This window comes from Meriones unguiculatus, chromosome 9, assembly GCF_030254825.1.
Source record: "Meriones unguiculatus strain TT.TT164.6M chromosome 9, Bangor_MerUng_6.1, whole genome shotgun sequence".
Lineage (NCBI taxonomy): Eukaryota > Metazoa > Chordata > Mammalia > Rodentia > Muridae > Meriones > Meriones unguiculatus.
This window is the reverse complement of record NC_083357.1, coordinates 71,763,341-71,787,955: the sequence shown is the minus strand read 5'-3', so window position 1 is coordinate 71,787,955 and position 24,615 is coordinate 71,763,341. Positions and strand designations below refer to the sequence as shown.

Here is a 24,615-nt window from a genome sequence, read left to right as displayed (position 1 = left end):
GTTAAAAAGGCAGTGCTTAAATAGTTCCCACTGCTGGCACCCACAGAAGTGAGGGGCCGCAGTTAACCAGAGGCAAGCTGTCCTAGGAAGTCAGTGACAATCACGTAACCCCACCATTCTCAGTCCCCATGATAGAGAGCAAGTCAGCTAACAGCCCTCTCCTGTCTTCTATGCAGTTTGTCTAACATGGGGAAGCCATTCCTTGGGAATGAAGTTTCTATCCTCAGCTTAAGGAGAGTGCTTAGAATTCTCTTAGTGAACCTCAACCCAAGCTGATTCCTGGCAGAGTCAGAGGTAGAAAAAACACCTACCTTCCCTAAAGAAAAAAACAAACAAACAAAAAACAAAAAACAAAAAAAGCCTTACGTTTTTGATTCTTGGGCAGAATGTTGTTTTACTCCTAAAATGCTTATGAGAAAATGAGTAAGTGGCACTTACCAGTTCCTCATGGTCCTTGCTTTTGCTTCTGTTATAGGAATAGGGAAACACTATTTGTTGGGCATATGAGTGCATACTGATGTAAGCCTTAATGTGGTTGATGTTTCTTCTCAGGAAGTCAGCCACTGCCTTCACCTCCGGCTCAGACTCTGGATAAAGTCCACAGTAAGTTTCAGAGCAGGAGAAACTTGATGCACCTTCCTCTGTAGCAAAAGTGTTAAGGTGACATTATTAGGAGATGTGTGCTTCTCTGCATTCTACAGCGCAGCAAATGCAGAAAACATGGATAAGGGGAGGCTCTATAAAGAACATATTTATGATGTCCAATAGACATTGTCTGTGTTTCTTTTGAAGATAGGTATTTATAGCAAACTTGCTAAGGTCCTTCTCGGTGGATTTCCCTTATTCCCTGGGGGTAGCCATCTTGAATCCTGAAAACACAACCAGGAAGGTCACAGATGTTACCTGTTTCTAAACTTTTGGTTAAATGAGGAAAAATAAACTGAATTTCCTTAGTCATTATAAATGAATTCATTTCTGGTCTTAGCAGCATAGTTCATAAAAAAAAAAAAAAAAAAAAGAAAGAAAGAAAGAAAAAGGAAGCCCTCAATGAGAAGTGAGACCATGGAAATAATTCTCTGGATCTGTTTACAATTAGAAACGTGGGTTATGACATGCAATATGACCATGATGCCTGCTAACAGAGTAGGCTTTATTAATTACTGTGAGTGAGAGGTCATAATATGTATCCCTTTGTATGGTAATCTGATGTGATGACTATTCCTGGTTGTCAACTTGGCTACACCTGGAATTAACAAAAACCCAAGGGGCTGGGTACACCTGTGAGAGATTTTTCTTAATTGAATTGTTTTATTTGAAGTAGAGTGTATACATTCATCTATATGTGTGTATGGTGTGTATGTGTGTGTGTATATATATATATATATTTTTTTTCATTCTACAAGTTCTGTTCCTCTAAAGAACCCCAAATAATATGCCTGCCTTTTGGCAATTTTCTTTGTCTTTAATTCACAGGAATGGAGTCTCAGAGAACCACATTTTACCCAAGCCTTGTGTACAAATTTTCAATATGGCAGATGACTGAAGCTCATTGTGTAATTTAGAAACTTGTTTGTACTTTCTTACAGGGTCATGTTATGTAGCCCAGTCTGACCTTGAACCCTCTCCTCTGCTTGCCTCAGCCCAGGGAGTTCTGGAATTACAGATGTATGCCATTGTTCCTAGCCCATAGTTGTTTCTTGGTGTAGCATTATGAACTAAAATGCTGAATGTAGTGGGAAGAAAGAGTGAACTTACATCTGCCTCCCTGAGAACAAATTGTTCCCATGAACTAAGTCCATGCTCACTGAGACCTCAGCTCATTCAAACCAAAGGACGATAAATTCACACTGTGCCTGTTTTTATATCATTTTAAATATTTCTTAGTATTTTATATTACTCACGAAAAATGAACTTGTTAAGAAAGGTAATATTTAACACAAAAGCAAATATTTTCAAACACTACAAAATTACCTATACAATTGAAAAAGAAGGTTGTGTCTTCTACCCTAGTCTTTGCTATCCTGATAATGAACATGGCTTGTCAAAGAGAGATCTCTGATAACTTCCTTGGTATTCTGAGATAATTTCTTTTTAAACTTAGACAGTAGAAGAGACCTTTAAAAACTGATCTGTGTTGAGTCCTCGGCCTTAAGTGGATCGCCTATATCAACCCCTGAGAGGAACAGGAAACATTGTGGAAGAGGCAGAGGAATGTAAGAGCCAAAGGACTGTGAGCAGAGCTTTGAAACACTGTCTTCTGGGCATGACGTGGCTGCTGCAACTGTGGTTGGCTGTGTGTGCCTGTACCAGATCAAACCAATCAAAAACTCTACCATGGATACGGCCAGAGCTCACCAGGCTCCATTCTCCAGCCGAGGAGTCATTTGCAATTGATGGTTTGGTGGGGGAGGTTGTCATTTTTTCTTTGTGGATTCAGTCTTTGGTAGGTTTCCCATCCTCATGCAGGCAGCTCTGGTTGGACTCAGTCAATTATAAAAGCAGGAGAGGGAAAGGGAGGAGGAAGAAGGGAGAAAAAAAGGGAGAGGGAGGGGAAGAAGAGGAGTTAGTGAAAGAGGGGGAACCACAGTTTAGGACAGTTTGGGGAGAGTGAGAAAGGACATTGAAGATGGATATAATCAAGAAACATTGTCTATATGTGCAAGATTATCAAAGAATAAATAAAAATGAACTGGTTCCATTTTCTTATTTAAAGATAAGCCATTCGAGGCCAGCCTTGTCTGCAGAGTGAGTTCCAGGAACCCTATCTAGCCAGGGAGTGGTGGCACACGCCTTTAATCCCAGCACTTGGGAGGCAATGGCAGGTCTCTCTGAGTTCAAGGACAGCCTGGTCTACAGAAGGAGCTCCAGATCAGCCAGGGATACACAGAGAAAGCCTGTCTGGGGTTGCGGGAGAAGTTAACGTGACTTGTAGGCTCCAGTCAACAGTCACAGCACTACACTGACTTCAGATGTTTGTTATCAGATCACCCCCTAATTCAGACAGGCCTCCTTTAGGACCAGTTGGAATGCCAGGGCTGTTCTCACCATCTTCATGAAGAGATGCACGGAGCAAATGCTTACCACACCAGTGCCGGGAAGCGAAGTTCCTGTTCAGGTCTGTGCCCACGCAGGGGTTGTTCTTGTGGATAGAACGGTTCTTTCTCCACATCCGGTTCTAAAGGAATCAGGCAGGGACAGGTAATCAAGACAGACCCTCCTGCTGGAGCAGCTTGTCTCTGGCACAGTCCTCTCACACAGCCCCACCTCCAGCCAGGTTCCAGTCACACCCACTCGAACCTTCAGCTTGAACTGAACAAAATGATGGCCTCTCATGGATTTTGACCTATACACGTACAAAAACCTCACTTGGCTCTGTTAATCTGCATGCTGGCTTTCTTAGCCCCACCTTCTTTAAACTAATTTCATGTGCAAGCTCATTTTGACCTCCTTCAAAGAAAAGTAAAGCAGCTTGTAGCTCAGCGCAAAACTTTTGCGCTGTGATCACAGCGATCCCTCTGCAGTGCGCTGATTTGGGTTGGTATGTGCTAGTCTTGCACTGTAGCCCAGGCTACCCTGCAGAACTCTGTTTAGTGGAAGCTGACCCCAAACTCCTAGCAATCCTTCTGCCTCCTGACAGCTGCTGGGATTACAGACATGGGGCACCACTAAAACCATGAGCTTTTATTTTTTAAGAATTTTTTTTTTGAAATGTGGGGTGAAGTGTTTATTAATAAAATGATGATGCAATGTTTAGGATTGTCTTAAAAAATATGGTGGGCAAAGTAGAAGGCAGGAGAAGACATAAACGAAACACAACGGGTCTTGAGTTGGTGAAATGATTTGGATCTGTAACATTCCCAAGAAGCCCATGTGCTGCTGCAGGCTTGGCTGCCAGTCTCTGGCATTATTGGGAGGAGATGGAAATGGATTTCTAGCAAAACAAACTGAGATCACTGCAGAGTGTGTCCTTGCAGGGGATGATGGGACATTGGCTTCCCCCTCTTTGCTTCCCAGCCATCATGACAGGAAGGATTCTTGTTTCACCATCTGCTTCCTGCCATGACCTCCACAAGCCTCATAAGCTGAAATTTCTGAAACTCTGGATCAGAACCAACCTTTCTCCCCTCTACGCTTTTCCTCTCAGGTATTTCGTCACAGCAACAGAGAACTTACCATCATCACCGAGGCTGTGAGATGGATGTCTAGGAGGTTAGTGTACCGTCGGTATGCAATTAAATCTGTTTCTTATGGATATTTGAAATTTCCGGTAATTGAACACTTTTTTCCCATAAGAAAACCTTGTCACCAAGGCCCAGGATTCCATGAATAATTCACCCTGCATGCCTGTATTTCCCAAAGTCTGCTTCTTTTGCCTTCACCCACCTTTTTCCACGTGTAGTCATAGCCATCTGGGTTTATCACTGGCATAATGTAGAAGTCCACATGCCTCAGGAGATTGGTATACAGCTTTTCTCTCCCGTAAAACTGAGTTACCTGCAGTTAAACCAAGGGTGCTTAATGTCTCGGTTTAGATCCTTCTGAGCTTGGCCTCAGTTTTAAACCAGTGCTCCTCTCTTCCTGGGTTGTTTATTTCAATGTGCGGAATTCATTTGCAAGAAGAGTGACAAACCCCGAAAGTGACTGGATTTGCAGTACTCGGATACCATATGGGTCAACGCTTTGTGCAGAGTGCAGAGGCCTTCCTATTTAATGAGGACAGAAACATAGAACCACCCATTTCTAAACTCTGCTTCAAACATCAAGAAAGGATACCCTTTAAAGCCATAAGTTTACGATGAAGATTTTAAAAAACAAAGCAAAAAACAAACAAACAAAAAAACTCCGTATAGTTCAGCTCCTTTTCAGTACTCCATAGTAACCAGGGCTCTTCCTAATTTTGCTTTGGACCAGTGGTTCTCAACGCATGGGTCACAAGCCCTCTGGGAATCAAAAAGTTCTTTTACAGGGGTCACCTAAGACCATCTGCATATCAGGCACTTACATTACACTTCATAACAGCAACAAAATTACAGTTATGAAATAGCAGTGAAAATAATTTTATGGTTGGGGGTCACCACAGCATGAAGAACTTTATTAAAGGGTCACAGCATTAGGAGGGTTGAAAACCACTGTTTTAGACCCACACTTAATTAAACAATTTTCTACATAGTCCTTAGAACTTGTCTTGAACTTTGTTTCCACTTTCTTTCCCTCACATTTTGTCACTTGCATGAACATGAGTTATAGGCATAAAGTTATTATGCAATTCAAATGGCGATTTCTGTACCCCCCCCCCCCATATCTGGTTGCAATCCTTGTTCTGAGACTCTTCTCTCTCAATGTTGTGTGAACCCTGCTCTCCAATTGTCCCCTGATATGTCAATAAACCAATTTACAGCCAATCGCTGAGCATGGGAGAGAATAGGCTTAGATTCCCTGCCAGCCAGGGGAGGAGGGGACAGAGGAAGAAGTAGAGGATCAAGTCACTAGCAGATGTCTAGAGGAACCAGGAGAGAGAGCTCAGCAAGAAGCTACCAAGTGCATGCATCTCTAGGATATACACTGGGAGGAAACCAGAATAGCTTAGAGGGTTCAGAATAGAGTCATAACTGCTCAGTTCTTCTGATGTGAAGGTTATTACTAAACAAATATAATAGAGTCTCAATTCTTTGTATGATAGCCGGGTTAGAGCGAAACTGAGAAACAAACACAGTTTTATAAAAATAACCTTAACAGTGAGCGGCAGTCATCATCGGGACCTGAGTCTGTAGTGAGACTTTCGGTTTCTTTAAAAACCCAGTTAAGTTATATGAATATATTTTTGTTTTAATCCCAGGAATGGGATATGAGGCTGCTTCAGTCTGTCCACAGCAGTTAACAATGATTGTCTTATGCATTATCAGGGGTGTGATCTTTGCTGCAGATAGCTTAATTCTGGAAAACTCTTGAGAGGGAATAAATGACAGAGTCCTGCGCAGGATGGGAGAAAGGGCAGGATGGGAGGAGGAGGAGGAGGAGGAGGAGGAGGAGGAGGAGGAGGAGGAGGAGGAGGAGAAGTAGAAGAAACTAGAAGAACAATAAGAACAGCAACAAGAAGGAAGAAGGAAGAGGAGCAAAGGGAGAGAGGGAAGGAGGGAAGGAGGAGGAGGCTGCTCCCCCTGCTGCTCCTGGTTGCTGCTGTTGCAGTTTGAAGAAAAGTTGGAGATATCTTGACTCTGAAGATTGAGGCCACTCTGATGTACCAGTGAGCTGCAGCTCCGCTGGCCATGCAGGTGTGAACACATTAGTCTCAGCTTCTGCTTTTGCAGAAATAGAAGGGATCCAGCTCGGCCTCCTGCGAGTTAGTGAGAAACAGAGAGGGGCATGTCTGACCCTGGGCTTCTTCTCAGAGTCAATTAACACCTTCACTGAAGGTGGACTATGTGTTTTTGCAAGATTTAGTAAGGTGTTGGAGGGAGTAAAAGACTTAAGAGTTAAGATTTCGATTCTCCTTTGACTCTTTTGACTTTCCAAAGTAAAATCTAAGCTGGGTGTGGCGGCACACATCTGTGATCCTAGCACTTGGGGAGGAAGAGGCAGGCAGATCTCTGTGAGTTCAAGGCCAGCTTGGTCTACAAAGTGAGTTGGACAACCAAGGCTGTATAGAGAAACCCTGTCTCAAAACCAAAACAAAACAAAAACAACAACAACACCAAAAAAAAACCCAAAAAAATCTACTCATGTAAAACCTATTTTGAACACAGTGCCTTAGGAAAACTTAACCACTGAGTTAGGCAGCTCCAACCCCATGTAAATTATTTAGAAGTATTTAAATTTACTTTCTCTCCTGCAGTGGTTTGAAATATTTTAAGGGCCAGTGCCCTGGGTTAGTTTTTAGGCAGGTCAGACTGGAATTTCATGAATGCTCACTCAGTGGAAATTACTGACAAGATTATTGACGTGAGTAAAAAAGTACTGACTGAGTACTATTAAGATAAAAAAATACTTGATGGTAAGATCCTCAAGCCATATCTTGGCCCTTATACCTCCAAAGTCTATGTTCTCATGGTCAACTTAAGAATATTTGTAGAATAAGTAAAATAATCTTACAAAGAATCACCAAGTGGGTAAAGGGTAACAGGAAGAAAAGGTGTGTTGAGAGGGCAAGGTATTCGGGAAAACTTTGCTAAAATGAGTCATTGCCAGTATGAACTTGAGTTTTATTCTGGCTATTTTAGCCTTCAGAAGTAGGTGAAAAAGAAATGTTGTGACTTTCTTGCAAGTATCTTCTTTGTCAACTAGCTGATGGTCCCTTTATTAAATCTATCCATCTTGGGTAATGTTCAAGGCAGCCCAATGACTGGGTTGATGAGGGTCTGGTGAGTTGGAACCAATCTCATTTGGTCCACATAGTTCCAGTGGTGGGTGGAAACAGTTCAGTGGGTTTAGGGATGCTACACTGTAGCTGGCTAACAATTTCCTTAGAAGTTCTCTGAAGCACAAGAAGTTCTAAAAAGAGGTTTATTAAGAAGACTCGGGCAGTATACAACTCAGAAGTTTCAGGAAAACCCTGAATCTGATCAGATGTACAAGGTACCTCCCGTGCCAAGTAAGAGGTAAAAATTTCTGGGGAGACAGAGACGAGATGAACTATGTGGATGAGGATCAGGCTAGCCAAATTGTCTGAAAGAGACACTCTTCAACCTGTAAAGCTGCCTGCAAGTTGTGCAGTGAGCTCAAGGGCTCCAGCTTTCATGAATTGTCAGGTTTGCTGGGGTGGGCTTTCAATGAGAACCGTTGCCTGGAGGTCATCCCTGCTCCTGGATCTAACCCTTCACCCACAGATCAGTAAGTAACCCCACTAAACCCATTGTTTTTTTTGGGGGGGTATCCTTACTTTGGTCTGTGGCTGCTTCCCTTTCTGGGTTAAGTAGACATTTATTTATTCACATTTCTCCAGGAATGGTGTCATATAATAAATTCAAATTATTGGGGGAGGGAAGGTGGTTAGGCAGGTGATGGTGGTTAAGACTATTGCATTTGTGAGGACCCAATTCAGGCCGAAACGACTTGGTGTTTGATGTGATCCATTTGTTAAGAGAACTCTCATCAGTGATGTCTTAATTTCCTGAGTGATCTATTTTGTATTATAATATTCATGAATACCATTATAAAAAAGCTATGCATTTTGAATATTCCAGTACATGTCTCTTTGTAGTAAGCAAAATGGATGGGACATACGCTCATTTGTAAGATTTGGAGCACAGCCTTATTGTTTTTATTCTTTCGGGAGGCTTACAGCCTTCCTATGTGCCAATTTCACAGCATACTTTTTGTTTTATACATGGCCTTTTCTTAATACCAATTTCTTCTTCAGGGACAGATTTTTTTTTTTTTTTAATTCTGACACATGGAAAAGCATTATCTGCTCTGTAAGTGTTTGCTTCGTGTTCAGTTTTCAAGGATGGGATATGGCAAAAGATGTCCAGACAGTTCAAACTGAAGTGATGATTGATGATGACGATTACGACCAAACAGATAATTGCTTCAAATATTTTTCTACTTAGGAAGCTTATCACTTAATAGTAAGTTGTTTCTTAATTATCATTCAGTGTGGACACTACGGTTTTCCAAGCTTCACTTGTAAAGCATGAACCAAGAATTCCAGGATGTGATGTGGGGAAATTCAGCTTAATTGTAATACAGTTGATCCTGGCTCCAGTGACCCTGGAGAAATGCTGGCCTATGGAAAGTACTTACGTAGCCTACAAACCACAAGCAGAAAGCAGGAGAGATCCACTCTCTGGCATGGATTCCACAGTCGATCCATATGGCATTTTTGGCTGTTTTTTCCTTTCCTGAAACCTGCATACACACACACAAAATAAAATAAAATAAAATAAAATAAAATAAAATAAAATAAAATAAAATAAAAATACAACACAAACAACACTTCCCCATCTTTTCTTTAAGTCCACCCTTTCAATGGACTTACTGCAAATACATTGTTCTCTTGAAAATTTGCAAAGCAAATTTGAAAGCTGGTGAGATGGAAGGAGCAGTTGCTTAGGTCTGATGCATGGGTGAGTTGGGAATGATGTTGAAGACAGGACTGTTAAAGTCCTCCGGGCCCTGCATTATCTAGACATGCAGAAAGAGGAGCAGAGACCTGTTGCTTTGAGTGTCTTTACTCCTCAGAGGTGCTGGTGGGCAGTTGTCTGCAAGAAGGATAGAGACTTCAGAAATACAGACTCCCTCAAATTTCCCCCACAGAGTACATACTATTTCTCCACTTCATCCCCAAAGGATGAACACATCGTTGGTTGACTCATACAACTGGTACCATTAGATTAGGGACAGAGGCTTTGACCTGATGCACAGGACAGAGGGCTAGTGCAGGGGGTCAGCTCTGTGGAGCAAGAATAATCAGGTTGTACACTGTGACCTTTGATGTCTTTAGACGGATTCTCAAGGCCAAGCCAGCTAAAATCCCAGTGTAAATGGAGGAGAGGCTCATGAAGTCCCACCTCTGGCTGGGGAGGAAGCTGGCAACTGATGGCTGGTGAGGGAGGGAGAGTAAGTTTTCTCAGGAATGAGGCCCCTGAAAGCCTACTGTGCTCCCATAGTGCACATATGGACAGCACTGAGAAAGAGTGTGTGCGAGCGAGCACATAAAGCTGGGGGAGAGGAAGGAGAGAGATAGGGGAGGAATTGAAGGAGAGGGAATGAGGAGGTAGATTTGATATATACATACACGAAATTACCAAGAAAATAGAATTCTCACGAGCATTTCCAAATCAGTCAAAATTTGTTTGACCTAAAACTTTTAAAATGTTATTTGTAGGAGTGTTTTCCTGCATGTGTGTCTGCACCACGCGTGTGCCTCGTACTCTCAGAGGACAGATGAGGATGTTGAATCCCCTGGGCTGCAGTCACAGATGGTGTGAGCCACTGTGTGGGTGCTGGGAATGGAATCTGGGTCCTCTGAGAGGGCAGCCAGCACTCTTCACCACTGAGCCAATTCTACAGGCCCCATAATTTATTTGTTTCTTTAAAATTAGTTATAAAAATAAATTCAGGGTATGGAGGAAAAAGAATTATAAATTCAAACAAATGTGGAGAGGAACCAAAACAAGCAACAAAGAAAGTGAATATTGTCATTTACATCATCCTGGGAAGGTTTCCTTCCCTGACCGCAGTTAAGAGGGAAAGAAAAATGGCTGCTAATGGTCAAATTACCTAATCAAATAAATGTGGATGATGCCATCAAATCAGTGCCAAGAAAGTCCTTACTTGTCCAGGTTAGTTGCCTTATTGATCATTCATTCATTCATTTATATTTATGTACTTTAGCTTTAGGGATACATTTCCTGCTGGCTCTGACACTGGCAAGATGTGGGTCTTCAGAGACTCACACTCCTCAGTTAAATAAATGTAAATCTTGATGGAACCAACCAGGCTGCATGATTTTTCTCATGTGTTCTTTCAGCTTCCAGACACCCCAGTAGCAAGATGCACACAAAACGAGAAAGCACTGTGGGTGAGCACACCAAGACCGTGCCCATGGAACTGATCTGGTTAGCTAACTCAAGCGGTAGAGGAACCCAGCATGCCTCATTTCTGCCTCGAGTGTGCACTGAAAGTTCTCATCCAGGGCAGATTGAATCTAAGATCCAGATTCGAAGTCTTATCTTTGAGTGACTGCAAAGGTTTACCTGTTACAAGTGACTATGTACCAACTCTATGCCACTAAAGCAAATGTATGTTTCTATTAAGTACATTTATGCAGAGCTTTTCTTTAATTTTTTTTTAGAGAGAGAGAGTGTGGGAGAAAACAGAACTATGGAATTGGAAAGTGTGACCGGTAATGTCATCGTAGACATGATGGCTACAGCTTTTCCAGTGTTCACCTTCACTGATCTTCCCTAAGCACCATTTATTCAAAGAAAACACCCCATACAAGGCAATATTACTCTCTCCTTTGTTTGGATATTGTCAGCTACAGGGTTGGAAAAGAAACCCTCCTAAAACGATATAGATGGCAATATTTAACTCTCTTTTCTTCTTGTTTTTGTTACTCTACGTATTTGTTAAGCTCTTCTCCCTTATTTTCATAACCCGAAATTATTTTTGGAACTGGCTTTTAAAGATCAAGTTCTCGCTCATAAGATTCTGCAGCTGAAAGTAAATAACCACACGGATGGTGAGTAAGGCAGTAGCTACAGCACTGCCTTGCTCTCTGTCCTTCCCTGATTTGGTGGCTCAGCTCCTACTTTGGCTAGGCTATTGTTTGTCCAAGAGCAACTCAAGATACACAATCTCTCCCAGCCAATCTAAGGGAGGTAGTGATATAAATAAAAAAAAAAAAAAAGGGGGTGGGTGGGTGGGGAGTAGCCCAGGCTACGCCCTTTGTTTTATGAGTGTGCTGGCTGAAGCCCACACAAAGTGGCTTATCTAGTTGGCGAATGTGATATGAACACAGGTGGGGCAGATTCTAGAGCTGGCTTTCAGTCTTATAAACTCATCACCCAAGGGGAAAATGTTAAAGTTAATTTATCCCTAAGGAGCTAGATATTAAAGTTAAGATACACTTGAAATAAAAATACTTGCCGAACTCAAGGAAAAGTAGAACTAAGTCATAACAAACACCATTGGGGAGTTAATCTCTTCCCTAAGTGGCTCTCCTCATACCTTTAAAACGTAAAGTGGGCGCTTCTCATATGACGACCCGATGTAGATTTTCTGGAGCATGTTGGGATGGCGTTCAGTTATAACCTCTATCCAGGAATAGATCTATGTGAACAAAAGTATCAGGTTAGGCATAGAGCATGTTCAAAGGAGGTCCTTGACAACAGGTTTGTCATAGGGCATGTTCAAAGGAGGTCCCTGACCACAGGGCACAGGCAGCTTCCTCACATACAGGAGGTTCATCTCCATTCTTTACAATAAAGGAACTGAAGAACCGAAAACACTCAGGAGGAGGGGTTTCCTCTGCTGAAAAGGAATAAAAGGAGAGTTTTGATGCATTCCAAGGATTAGGAGAAAAGTGAAGCAGCTCTAAGAAGCAGTGAACAAAGTTAATCTTTCAAATGTGGCCTTGGAAACCATTGGCTTCAATTTGATTTTATTTTATGTCTATGGGTATATGTCTGTGCACCACTTGGGTGCCTGTGGAGGCCAGAAGAGGGCATTGGATGCTGTGAAACTGGAGTTACAGACAGCTGTGAGCCACCATTTGGGTGCTGGGTATTGAAGCCAGGTTCTATAGAGGAGCAACCAGTCCTCTTAACTGCTGAGCCATCTCTCCAGCCCAGACATTTTTTATTCATTTTCTGGTTCTGAGGATGGAATGCAGGGCCTTGTATGTGACAGGCAGGCACCCTACTACTAAGCTATGTCTTTCGCTTTTTTGTTGTTTTGTCTTTTGAGACGGGATCTCATTATGTTACCCAAGCTGGTCTTGTTCTTCCTGCCTCAGCCTTCTGAATGCTGAGGGTATGATCTTGAGCCACTTTGCCAAATTCCAGAGTTCTTTTTAGAGCAGTGGTTCTCAACCCCTTTGGCAATCCTCTATCTACAAAATTATTTACATTACAACAATTAGTTACAGTTATGGAATAGCAGCAAAACAATTTTATGGTTGGGGGTCACCACAGCATGAGGAACTGTATTAAAGGGTTGCAGCATCAGGAAGGTTGAGGAGTACTGTTTTAGAGGTTTATCACATTGAGACTGCCTCTCTACATGTGGTCCTTCTACCAAGCATCCTGTAGCTCACATTACAGAGCTTAAAAAAAAAAGAAACTCAGGGGAAGGGGAAGGGAGGTTACTGCTGTGATAGTGTCTGTGGAACAAGCATGAGGACCTGGGTTCAGATCACCATCACCTGTGTAAGATTTAGGCACCTCGTCATGCGTGTGTAATCCTAACACTGGGGAAGGGGGCATATGTTGGGGCGGGATGGAGACAGGCAGACCCTTGGGGTTCACTGGCCGGCCAGTCTAACTGAATCAGTCACATACACAAATGCACACATTCACTTTTTAGGACGAAGAAATGTGGGCACCATTTTTTCACAGGAAAGTGTCAGCATCATTGTTTACACCAGAGACCTAATGAGATTGTTGTGACAACAAAGGGGAAATATGAAGGGAAGCTGAAGAAGGCAACTGCACGTGAGCGGTAGCTTCATTCTGGACTCTGTCCAGCACAGAAGTCCAGTTGAATCTGAGGCCCCATCCAAACTACAACAGGAGGAGAAATTATTTCTCTGGGGCTGACTTTAGCAACCCCTTTAAAGCAGGCATTGAATTATCATGTGATTTGAGATATCTGAGACCAAACTTGGTCATTAATACAGACCAAGTTCCCAGGTACACTTGGATCTTCTGAACTCATGATGACCAACTCTTTGGTTTTGTCTCTGGGAACTCTCCTAGTGTTGATTTCACACACTAGATTAACCAACTGGAAAGAAACAGATGATTTCAAAAATGAAATATAAAATTGATTCTCATTACCCAAGTCTTAGGTGTGGTTTTGGCCAATTTTTAGGCAACCCGTCAAAGACATCCTGGTTTAAAAGTTCCTACCCAGAAGGACAAAATGCACTCATTATTCATTTATGGCATTCAAATATAAGTGGATATAACCCTTTAACTCTGTGAGGTAATTTGGCCACTATTCATTAAGAATAAAATTCAGGTACTGGTCAAAAGAGACATGAATGATTTCAGTGTGGCAGTCCTATTCTTTATTTTCTGTTGTTATTAGCATTCAATATTTCTGTTAGTATTATCCCCAGAAATTCCAGATACTGTTAGCCTTACATACACATGCCATTGTATAGCCAATTTATCAAATATGGGGGCAAACCTTCCCAAAGGAGAAATCAGCAAAAGCATAAATTACTGCCCTTTAATCAACCTACATATGATTCAAAATAAACCCTTAGTTGGTTATTATTCTTTGAAATGGCAATGCTGGTTAAGTGAAAACAGTACCTTTGAGGAATGGCATGGTAACTTACTTCATTTAGTGAGTGATACTGTTCGTAGTAGGATGAGGAGGCCCGGGGGCTGAACGTGTCGTTGGAAGTCTGCTGTCGAATTAGATCCTCCACATCGTTCACCAGGACACTGATAACGAAACAGAAGGTGAGCGGCTTCCAAGCCCGATGCTGGCTTCCCCACATGGCCCATTGCAGGCCGCATATGTGAGCTTGTGGGAGAGTTGCCAGCAGGTCCAATGAGCAGTTCAGCAACTAAAACAACACAGCTGTCTATGGAGACAAGATGAATCCACAAGCCCCTTTAGCAGAGCCTTGTGGACCCTGGGGAGAGGATATGAGGTTTAACTTCAGGACTGCCTAGAGTTCATCCTCCTCTATCAGTATCCATGTTTCTGGACTGTGGTCCTTCAGTGTGTCTTCTATGAGAATAGTGATGGCTGATTTTGGTTATCAACTCGACACACCTGGAAAGAGGGATGTCTGTGGTGCTGGGAAGAGGAATGTGGGAGGAGAGATTGCTAGTTGATGTAAGAAGGCCCAGCCCACTGCAGATGGTACCATCCCTAGCAGATGGGCCAGAGCTGTTTAGCCGAGGTTGCTGGATGTGAGATCAAACCAGTAAGGAGTAATCGTCTGTGGTTTCTGCTTCAAGTTCCTGCCTTGACGTCCCTCAATGATGTACTATAATATGTAAGATTAAATAAACCCTTTCCTGCCCAAGTTGCTTTTGATCTTGGTGTTTATCACAGCAAGAGACATCTGGCTAGAACATGAAACATCAGTCCAGAACAATATCTGTTTTCTCTGAAGGACGCAGGAGAAGCAGACCACCTTTCTTTCTTATTTTTCATAGGTGTGGTACAGATGTTCTGCAGGATGATACACGAGCAGGCCTTTGCAAGTCAAAATGCAGGGCAAGGTAAGATTGAGACTGTTAGCCTGCTTACCCTACTGACTAGGCAAGTACTTTATCAGAATTGTCAGCTGGGATGAACAGTTTGGAATCAGCTCTCAAACTGCTCAAAAGTTTCTTCATTTAGGCCAATGGCCAAAAGCCAAGACTTAGATATCTGAATGTTATGAGTTTGACTTCTGCCTCCACCACATTTCAACTGTTGACTTGTAAGACAAAAAAGAAAAAAAAAAACAACAAAACTAAACAACTTTTCAGGGCTGGAGAGATGGTGCAAAGCACAGGCTGCTCCAGCAGAGGACAGAGTTTCAGTTCCCAGCATCCACACGGAGGCCCACAAGCATCTCTTGCTCCAGTTCATGGGATTCAATGCCCTCTTCTGGCCTCTGTGGGCACTTCACAAAAGTGATGCACAGACATACATGCAGGCAAAATACCTCTACACATAAGATAAAAATAAACGAATCTTTAAACGGTTTTTCCCTCTGCCTCTGGGAACAGCCTCTACCTTGCACAGTTCTATAATGACATTGTATGGGTTGCCTCAGTACACTCAGTACAGTTCCTGGAAGGGACAGTAAGTGCCTCTAATACATCATCAACAATTCTCCAAACATATTACACAGAGGGTGTCCATTGGCACACATAAAAGGCCATGGTCGCAGGAAGTACAAAAGGACAGCAGAGGGGGGACCCTGGCTCAGGAGAAGAAAAAGTAATCCAGAGAAACTAAAAGAGAGAGTGGACTCTGAACAGAAACAATACCCAATACGTTGTTTTGTTTTGTTTTCTTTTGATGCTTTTAAATCACTTAAGCTGCACAGTCAATGTTATTTTATCTCCAGTATACATTTATAATTTCTACAAGATCATATAGATGACTAAGTGTCACTGACAAATTGCAATGTCATCTGTCTAGCTGAGGGCCCGGTCTTCAGAAACATCCATTAACTTTGAGAAGAAAGAATTCATGACAGATTTGTCTCCTTTTCCAAGAGCTGTCCCAAATCTTACCAAGGTGTGATAGTTCCTGTCAACCCGAGAGCCTCCAGAATCGCTGAACAGACAGGTTTCTGAGCACATGAGGGATTTTCTAGCTTTAGGTTAAGTGATACTGGAAGAGCCATCTTAAATATAGGTGGTAGATTCCATGGGCTGGAGGGGGATCCAAGGCTGAATAAAAGGGGAAGAGGGAGCCAGCAGCTACATTCATTGGTCTGTGCTTCCTGACTGTGCATGCCATCGCTCTTTGTCTGCCTTGATGAACTGTGTGCAAATTCTTCTGCAATGGCTTTTTTTGCTGGTCAACTTGACTACATCTGGAATTAACTAAGAACATAAGCACTGGACTTATTTGTGAAGAATATTTAGTTAATTAGATCATTTGAGGTATGAAGACATCTTAAACCTGGATCATTTGAGGTCGGAAGACCCATCCTAAGTCTATAATAAGGACATGGAAGAAAGCAGCTTTTGCCTTTTGCCTGCCTGTCCTCTCTTTCACTGACAAGCTCCTTTGCCCTGCTGCTGAGGCGTTTCTTCGCTGGTATTTAGAACCTGCTTCTTCAGGATTCCAAAGTACACTGAAGATCAGCTGAGATATATTAGTTCTAGAGGCTCTGACATCCTCTTCTAGCTCTGTGGGCACCACACATAGTGTGTGCAGGCAAAACACCCATGCGCATAAAAGCAAATAAAATTCTTTGCAAGTATTCCCACTATTAAGTGTATATGTTTTATATGCATATGTAATCATATATATTACATATGGCTACATATGCATAGTATAGGTCTAGGAAAAGAGTAGTAACAGAAAGAAGAGAACGAGAGATTCTGAGAACCGCTGAGTCTTAATTCTGATCAAGGACTGAGTTCGGTCTTGAGTCTCATCCCCCGAGTCTGTCTCTGAGACTGCCAAGTCACAATTTTAATGCACTCAATTTTTTTCACAAAGCTATCACATCATCTTGGTCAAAGACACAGTAGGTGTCCATCGTCGCTGAAAGCACATAGCAAAGGAGACCTACCTAAATGGAATCCTGCTCACATTTAAGTGGGCTTTCACGCTGTCGACATCAGTCACATTGACAAAAAAGTGCACTTCCTTTTTCTTCGTAATGAGTTCAGCGGTCACTGGCTGCCAGAGAGAGACCTGCAGTTTCCAGGAGGAAATCGGTAAACTGAAAGCGGAGTTGTTGACATCATTTGAACCCGTAGCTAGGCCCTTAAAAGCCGTGTGTGTAGAAGGGCCATGGCAAGGGCGCCCTCTCAGCCGTCTCCACCCCGGACCCAGTGATATAAACACTCATTTTGCAGGGAGCTCTTTATATCCACTATCACTCACACTCCAGATTCTTAATATTTGATGGGAAGATGAATACATTTTGACTCTACTGTGGAGCTGATTTCTACTTCTTTCCTCCACAGTGCTTTCACACTCATTACTCATTAGAATATCCACTTTGCTCCTTAGAATGTCAGCCAGACAGACATTATCGTTTTCTTGATAAAGATTAGCCAATAAAGGATCCTAGCTAATTTGTCTGAAATCATATGCCCAGTATCAGAATAAGTAGTGAGATTCTGAGGTAAATGAGAACACAGTCCCGTGACATATGTATGAAAATGTCAAAACAAGACTCAGGATTGTTTGTTTGGTTTTCGAAAGCTAACTAAACAGTAAAAGTAGAAAGTAAACAAGGAACGGAACGAGGTGATTAAATTTGAGAGCTTTAAATCTTTCTCTAGAGAGATTTCATTTTCATCTTGTGAGAGGGCCACTTACATGCTCCACTCAGCTCTGAGCCTGCCAGAGGTCAGGTGACCCCTAGGGGTGGCCCATCAGGAGGAGGACCTGCTGTCCAGGGCCGCTGCTCATGCTACCTGCACACCGTGTGTTCACGCAGAGGAGGGATTCTTGTAACAAGGGTTTTTGCTGCAGCAAATCTATGTCTGCCTGACCTGGGAATTGCTCTGCAGACTGAGAACTATCACCGTGACCCCACCCCCTGCTGGTTGTCCCTCCTCTGCCCCTCCCCCTCTCCAGCTCCCCCCTCCCTTACCACTGCCACCTCCAAACTGATCTGATCTCTGTCTCCCAGAGCACACTTAATGAACACAGGCTCATTCATTCTCTGCTGCCTGCCAATCTTCCATATCTTGAACTTGTGAAGGGGTGGGGAGATGGGACCCAGATAGAGACATTTTAATAAGTGTTTCCTTATGGCTTATGTGCCGACTACTCCTTGGCTAAGAAGCACTGTTCTATAAGCAAAAAGCTGTTAAACTTCTGTTGGTGTGACAGCTTTGGGCTGGCGTGCTGACAGCTTTGAGGTAATACTATGAAAGTGACTGGAAAGCTACTCACACAGATAAAAGATAGATCCTGGAACCCAAAGGCGGTGTGATTTTAGCCGGATACACGTAGACAGACTGGTTGGGGTACATAGTTCACAGTGCTCACGGGGGAAAGCTAACGGAGATGTAAGCTAGGGGGTTACCTCATAGGATGTAGTCAGATTCTGAAGAACTTGAACTTGTCTCGAGGTTCTAGGAAGAGCAGACAGAACCTGGCCACTGGGGAGGAAAACAGGGTTTTGGTGAAATAACAACGTGAAAACAGCACACATTTTCCTGAAGGAGCTTCTAGGTTGTTATAAGACAGAGACAAAGCTTAAAGAGTGTTAGGCCACAAGCAGACTCACTGTAAAGGGGTAGCAGCCTCTTTCTCACACTCACACTCCTAAACAATCACAAAAACACAGGTCTGGGCTTGCAGAGCACCTATCTCTTTCCTCTCCCTTCTGTGTGTGTGCACGGGTGCACAAGGACTTGTGTGAGACAAAAAAGACGACGGATAATAAATTTGCTTTTATTTTATTTTATTTTATTTTATTTTATTTTATTTTATTTATTTTTACATGGTGAGAGGAGAACTCTAGCTCGCTGTCCCTGAGAATGTGAGTTAGCAGAGCCTTCATGAAAGCAGTGTAGTGTTTGCTTAAAAAAGGAATATAGAGTGATAATATGATCTGACAATCCTGATGGGCATAAGGAAATGAAATTAGTGTGTCAGAGACATCTGCTTTCTCACTTTTGCTGCGATATTCCTCACTGCCGTGGAGTCAGTGTGAGTGTCCACTAATAGAGAAGCCGATAAAGAAAATGTGATAAATACACGCACACACACACCATCCAGTCATTAAAAAGAATGAGATTCTTGGAGAGGAGCTCCAGCTGGAGAGATGGCTCAGTGATTAAGAGCATTTGTTGCACTCGCTGAGGACCCAGGTTCAATTCCCAGCACTAAGATGGCAGCTTGCAACCATCTGCAGCCCTAGTTCCAGGGGGTCTGAAACCTTCTTCTGACCTCTGCAGGCATCAGGCACTTACGCAGTGCACATACGTAGGTACGGGGCAGGAGAAACACTCATATACATAAAATCAATGAGGCAATGTAAAAGAAAATAAAGAACGAAAGAATGAGATCCTGTCATGTGTGTTAGCAGAGATTATGTTAAGTGAAACAAGTCAGGCACAGAGAGGCAAGCGCTATGTGGTCTTATCCACATGTGGGCTCTAGAACAGATTTCAAGAAAGGGGGGTGGGGCAGAAAAGTGGTTCCCAAAGAAGCTGGGAAGTATAGGAGGAGGTGGGACAGAGACGAGGAGAAACAGGATTGTGCTGTGTATTCACACAGCTAGAGGAGAGGATTTGAATCTTTTCACAAAAAGAGGATATATCTGTGAAGAGCGGACATGCTAAATACCCGGATCTGATTAGGCGGTGAGCGTGCGTGGCCAAACATGCCAGTGTATCCCACAAATACGAAGAGCTGCTGTGTCAATGAATAGCGACATAATACTGAGTATTCGAGACACAAGAGAACATTTGTGTTAGCACCAGTTTACAGTTTATTGCACTATAAAGGGAATGTCTGTGAACCCGTCACCCCACTTAAGACGGTGGACCCTGTCATCCCAGGCCCTCTCAAGGCAGAGGGGAAACCACCCTGAAGCCATCCTGAGCCTGGGTCACGGAGCCATTCCCAGCTCAGCCTGAGCTACGGAGTGAGACCCTGTCTCCAATCCAACCACAACGCCCCCCCCCCCCCATACACATAGGCAGAGGAAGAACAGAGAAGGCTTTCCATACACACGTGGGGCTTCCTGTGTGCACCTTCTTCTTCTCCCACACTCCCACACTCCCACAGATGCCCAGCACCTTCGCTCTTCACCTTTGCTGTTCACCCCTCGCTTTTCCTTATGGTAGTGTTTCCTACGCACAGCTACGGACAGTTGTCTATGTAGATCCCTCAGAGATTGTTTGGATTTATTTGGTTTCGATTTTAGTCTGAATTTTGTTTAAGAAAAGGAGGGGGCATGGCTTGGGGGTGGAGCACGTGCCCATGCCTGGTCATTGCACATATCACAAATTTTGTTAAAATTTAAAAGATCGTACGATCTGTACTCATCTCCGAGTTGTTTTTTTTTTCCCCCACTTATAGTTGTATTTTCGAGCTTATTGCCATAGCTCATGCTACAAGAATTTCCTGACAAGTGGATTTGCTGATGCATGAGGCGTGCATCATTTTTTATCTCACAAGATAATGTCAATTGGTCCTTTACTTTTTTCCCCCACTCATCTGTATTTCCAACGGGAAAGACTTCCTTGGCCTCCTCTTGCCAACACTTGATGGCATCTGCCATTTAACTTCTACAGTCAACATAGCACAGAGATCTATATTTTTTTTTCTGACTTTACTTACTTTTAAAATTTTGGCTTCTAACAAAAATTATGTACACTTTTAATGTTCCAATTATTTAGTATTCCAATTATTTAGTATTTACAATTTTCACTGTGTTATTTTTTATGTAGCTTATTTGCTCTTTTTTTTCCTATTCATTCCTTTGTACTTGTGTAGTAATTAGCTAGAATCATTTATTTATTTATTTTTTTCTGGGTACTAGTCATTATCAGATACTAATACTGAAAAAGTCTTCTACCAGTTTTCAATTTGTCTCCCTGCCCCCTTTTAATTTTCTTTTGTTATTTCCAGGGTTGCAACTGAACCCAGAGCCTTGCATATGCCAGGCAAGTGCTCTGCTCCTGAACGACGTCCCTGGCTCCTTTATAAGATATATTTTTATCCATCATTTTCTTACCAGCTTGCATGTATAAGAGTTCTTTCTAAACCTTGGAACACAATAGCAGTCACACCCATTTCTTTTGTCTTTCTTTTTAAAACTTTCATTTTATCTGTGTGGGTGTTTTGCTATGTGTGTGCAGTGAGCATGAAGGCCAGAAGAGAGTGTCTGAACCCAAGAACTGGAGTTACAGACAGTTTTGAGCTGTCACATGAGTGCTGGGAGTCAAATCCAGGTTCTCTGGGAAAGGAGCCAGTGCCCTTAAACCACCTCTCCACCTCCCCAACCCCTTTGTTTTCCCTATTTCTTCTTTTAAGCCTTTGGAAACTATTGGTAGGAAGTGTAGGAATCTCTCTCTCTCTCTCTCTCTTTCTCATGATCTTCCTCTATCTCCCATCCTTTCCCTCTTAGCATCATTTAATCATTTAAGAATCTCCACTACCTTCCATGGGTATCTAGGTTAGAGTCGACGTGGGTTAAGTTTTCATACTAGCGGACAGGTGAGAATGTGCCTCAAACTATGTCTTCTTCCCAGACTGCAGAAAAGCTGCACCCCTGAGCCTTGGGCATGGTGACACTGAGGCCCAAGTTTCAGACAATGGGGATGTGCATGGCCTTTCCTCCTGGGGCTAGAGAAAAGAACCTTAAGACACTGATTTAGGCTCCTAGGGTGGAGAGTACCAGGGAGTACTGTTTTCTCTTGATAGGTGACGGGGAGAAATGTCATAACGTGGAGACTTGCGTCCCTCTCAAATGTGTATGTTAGAATCCTAGTGCCCATGATGGCGTTAAGATGTGAGGGATTTGGAAAGCGAAGGGGTCACAAAGGTAGAGCCCTGTTGAATATGATTAGTATTAGTGTCCCTATACAAGAAGCCGGAGAGTGACCTCACCTGTCCCTTCCCACCGTATGTGAGCAATGGAAAGACAGTGTTTCTGGGGGGATCTGCTAGTTCATGACCTTGGATTTCCAGCTTCTACACAGTGAGAAGTTTCTGTTGCTCATAGCCTGTAGTTGAAAGTATTCTGTTGTTGTTGTAACAGCACAAATGGACTACTAATGAAGGCTTTACTGCACTAGGCAAGGCTATTTCAGGATGTGCTAGCTGTTGCAGCATAGTCTGAAACGATCCTCACAAATACAGGACGGCTCTCTCTGGGCTGTTGTGTTTTAATGGGGGTTTTGTTCTTTGCCTGTGTCTGTCTCCGCAGTGGTGAGGTTAAAAGCACTCACCATCATAGCTGGCTTTTTTTACAGGGGTTATGAGGATCAAATTCAGGTCGCTGCCTGGACCATCTTCTCCAATCTTCAAACATTCTCAGTATCTTACAGAATGAGCTCATGCTTTTCCCACCTCCTTGACCCTCAAAAAGCCTCTGGAGAGATCTGCTCTTCCGCCTTAAATTAAAAAAATCAACACGTGCCATGTTTCATAAGGACCTTAAGGTTTCCATGGTGAGTTTATTGAACTTGAGGTTCATAATTTGGGGAAGATGGACGTTCTCATGGTGGATTGCCTTCTTGGCTTTCTTTAATATTGTTTTAAAGTTTTGTCCATACATATATTGTTTATTTTAAAATTATGCTTGTTCTAACAATGTCACTTTTTTTTTTTTTTTGTAAATGGTGATTGACTGTTCCAGATCCTAGTCTTTGTTGCCAAGATATTCAAATTAACTTGATTTGGGGATACGAAGGTTTGTTTTTTTTTTTTTTCCTGTTCTCTTTGTATGGTGTTTAAATTGTCAACGTGACACAATACGGAATCACCTGGGAAGAGTCTGGGTAGAATTGTGTGGAGGGATTGCTTTGATGAATTTAATTGATGTTGGAAGACCCAGTCCACTGTGAGCACCAACACTCCCTGGCTTGGGGCCCTGGACTGTCCAGAGAGAAGAGAGCAGCTGGGTACACAAGCCTTCATTCTCTCTGCTCTTCACCATGGATATGACTGTGCCAAGCTCCTGCCGCCTTGACTCCCCCACAGTGACGACTGTAATCTGGAACAATTGATCCAGATCATTTTAATGTAGTCATTTGGAGATTTTTTTTCTCTTTGCAAACAGACATTACAAATGTATACATGTCTATGTTTCTTTCATTTGAATGCTCATGGAGCCTTTTTTGGGGGTGGGTCTCTTATATTATCCTAATTGTAGAAGAGGAAGCAAATGATTTTTAAGGTTTCACCATTAGAGTCCTTCTTGTAGGTGCCTTTCCTCTTTGCTGAGTTTTTATCATAAAAACTTGATAAACTTGGCTTGTGTTTTTATGGGTTGAGCGTATGGACTTCCTGTTTTACCTTCTTAATTTGGTGAGATCCCTTAGTGAAACTGGAATCTGTTTCCTCACGCTTGCTTTTGTATATTCCTTTCTGCTGTACAACATTTGCAAGAACTTACGAGTCCCTAGCGATGCTCGTATAATTACGGCAACACAGGAGTGTGACTCAGTCTCAATTTACTCTATGTTTGCAAACCATTTACTCAGAGAGGGAGGACTCCTTAGCAGATTCACTTCTGCCGCTCACCATCCAATTTTGCTGCAGGAGATAATTATGTAAAGAGAAAAAGAAAGCAGCGGTTGAGGGTTTGTAGGTATGCATGGAATATGTGACCTACAAGAGGGTTATCAGGTTTGCGGTAATATTGCAGGTGGTATTTAAATTAAAATTACGTGTCCCGCAGTGGTGTTGCACACCTGTAATCCCAGTACTGGGGAGGCAGAGGCAGGCAGATTTCTCAGTTCTAGGGGAGCCTGGACTACAGAGTGAGTTCCAGGATAGCCAGGGCCACACAGAGAAAACCCTGTCTCAAAAAAAAAAACAAAAACAAACAACAAAACACAACAACAAACAAACAAACAAACAAAAACATAAAAAGAAAAGTAATAAAATAGAATTAACTTAGGTCTGGGGCATTTTCTAGAGGATAGTTTGTTTTTTCTCTCTCTTTTATTTTTGGACAAATGCTGTCATTGAAATATAAAAATGCATACTTATATTTTTTTGTTCTGATATCAGTCCTTGCTTTATTTAAAACTAATCTTTAGAGCTAGCTATGGTGGTACATGCCACCTAACATCCAGGAGGTAGAGACAGTAGGATTGCAAATTCTCAGCAAGCCTGGTCTACATGAATTCAAGGTCAGTCTGGGTAACAGTAAAACACTGCCTCAAAATAGCAATAACAATAATGAAACAAATCTGAAAACAAACAAACAAACAAACAAACTCAGACTTTGCTTCTGGTTGAGGTGGAGAAGTTGTAGAGGCACACCAACATTGAGGCATGTCCAGACAGGTTTTAATCTTACTGCCTATCATAACCGTAGCCATTTTGTTTTTAAGTCTCCATTTTGATCACAAAGTGAAATTAAGTTCAGGTTCTCAGGCTCTGCCTGTCTGAGAACTTGAATAGCCTTTTACTTACAATTCAGCACTTACTGAATGTTCTGCTTGATTAATGATATATGTTTCACTTAGACAAAACCACAACGCCCTGCTAGGTTCCTTTCTCCTGGACTGTGAGGAACTGGGAAGTCCCCTTGACTATGTCCTAGCCAAT

The 24,615-nt window shown here is 42.5% G+C and overlaps 1 protein-coding gene across 1 annotated transcript in view; it reads right to left on the bottom strand.

Moving 5' to 3' along the window:
* Positions 1–24,615, bottom strand: part of Cpb2 (carboxypeptidase B2) — a 43,512-nt gene that overhangs the window by 9,249 nt on the left and 9,648 nt on the right. Inside the window, exons 2-9 of the mRNA XM_021635049.2 lie at positions 18,404–18,479; positions 16,931–17,055; positions 14,009–14,117; positions 11,671–11,772; positions 8,740–8,844; positions 4,384–4,494; positions 3,082–3,175; positions 439–641 (exon numbers count right to left, since the gene is read on the bottom strand). Of these exons, the coding sequence (XP_021490724.1) occupies positions 439–641; positions 3,082–3,175; positions 4,384–4,494; positions 8,740–8,844; positions 11,671–11,772; positions 14,009–14,117; positions 16,931–17,055; positions 18,404–18,479 (925 nt within the window). The remainder of the gene's footprint in view (positions 1–438; positions 642–3,081; positions 3,176–4,383; positions 4,495–8,739; positions 8,845–11,670; positions 11,773–14,008; positions 14,118–16,930; positions 17,056–18,403; positions 18,480–24,615) is intronic.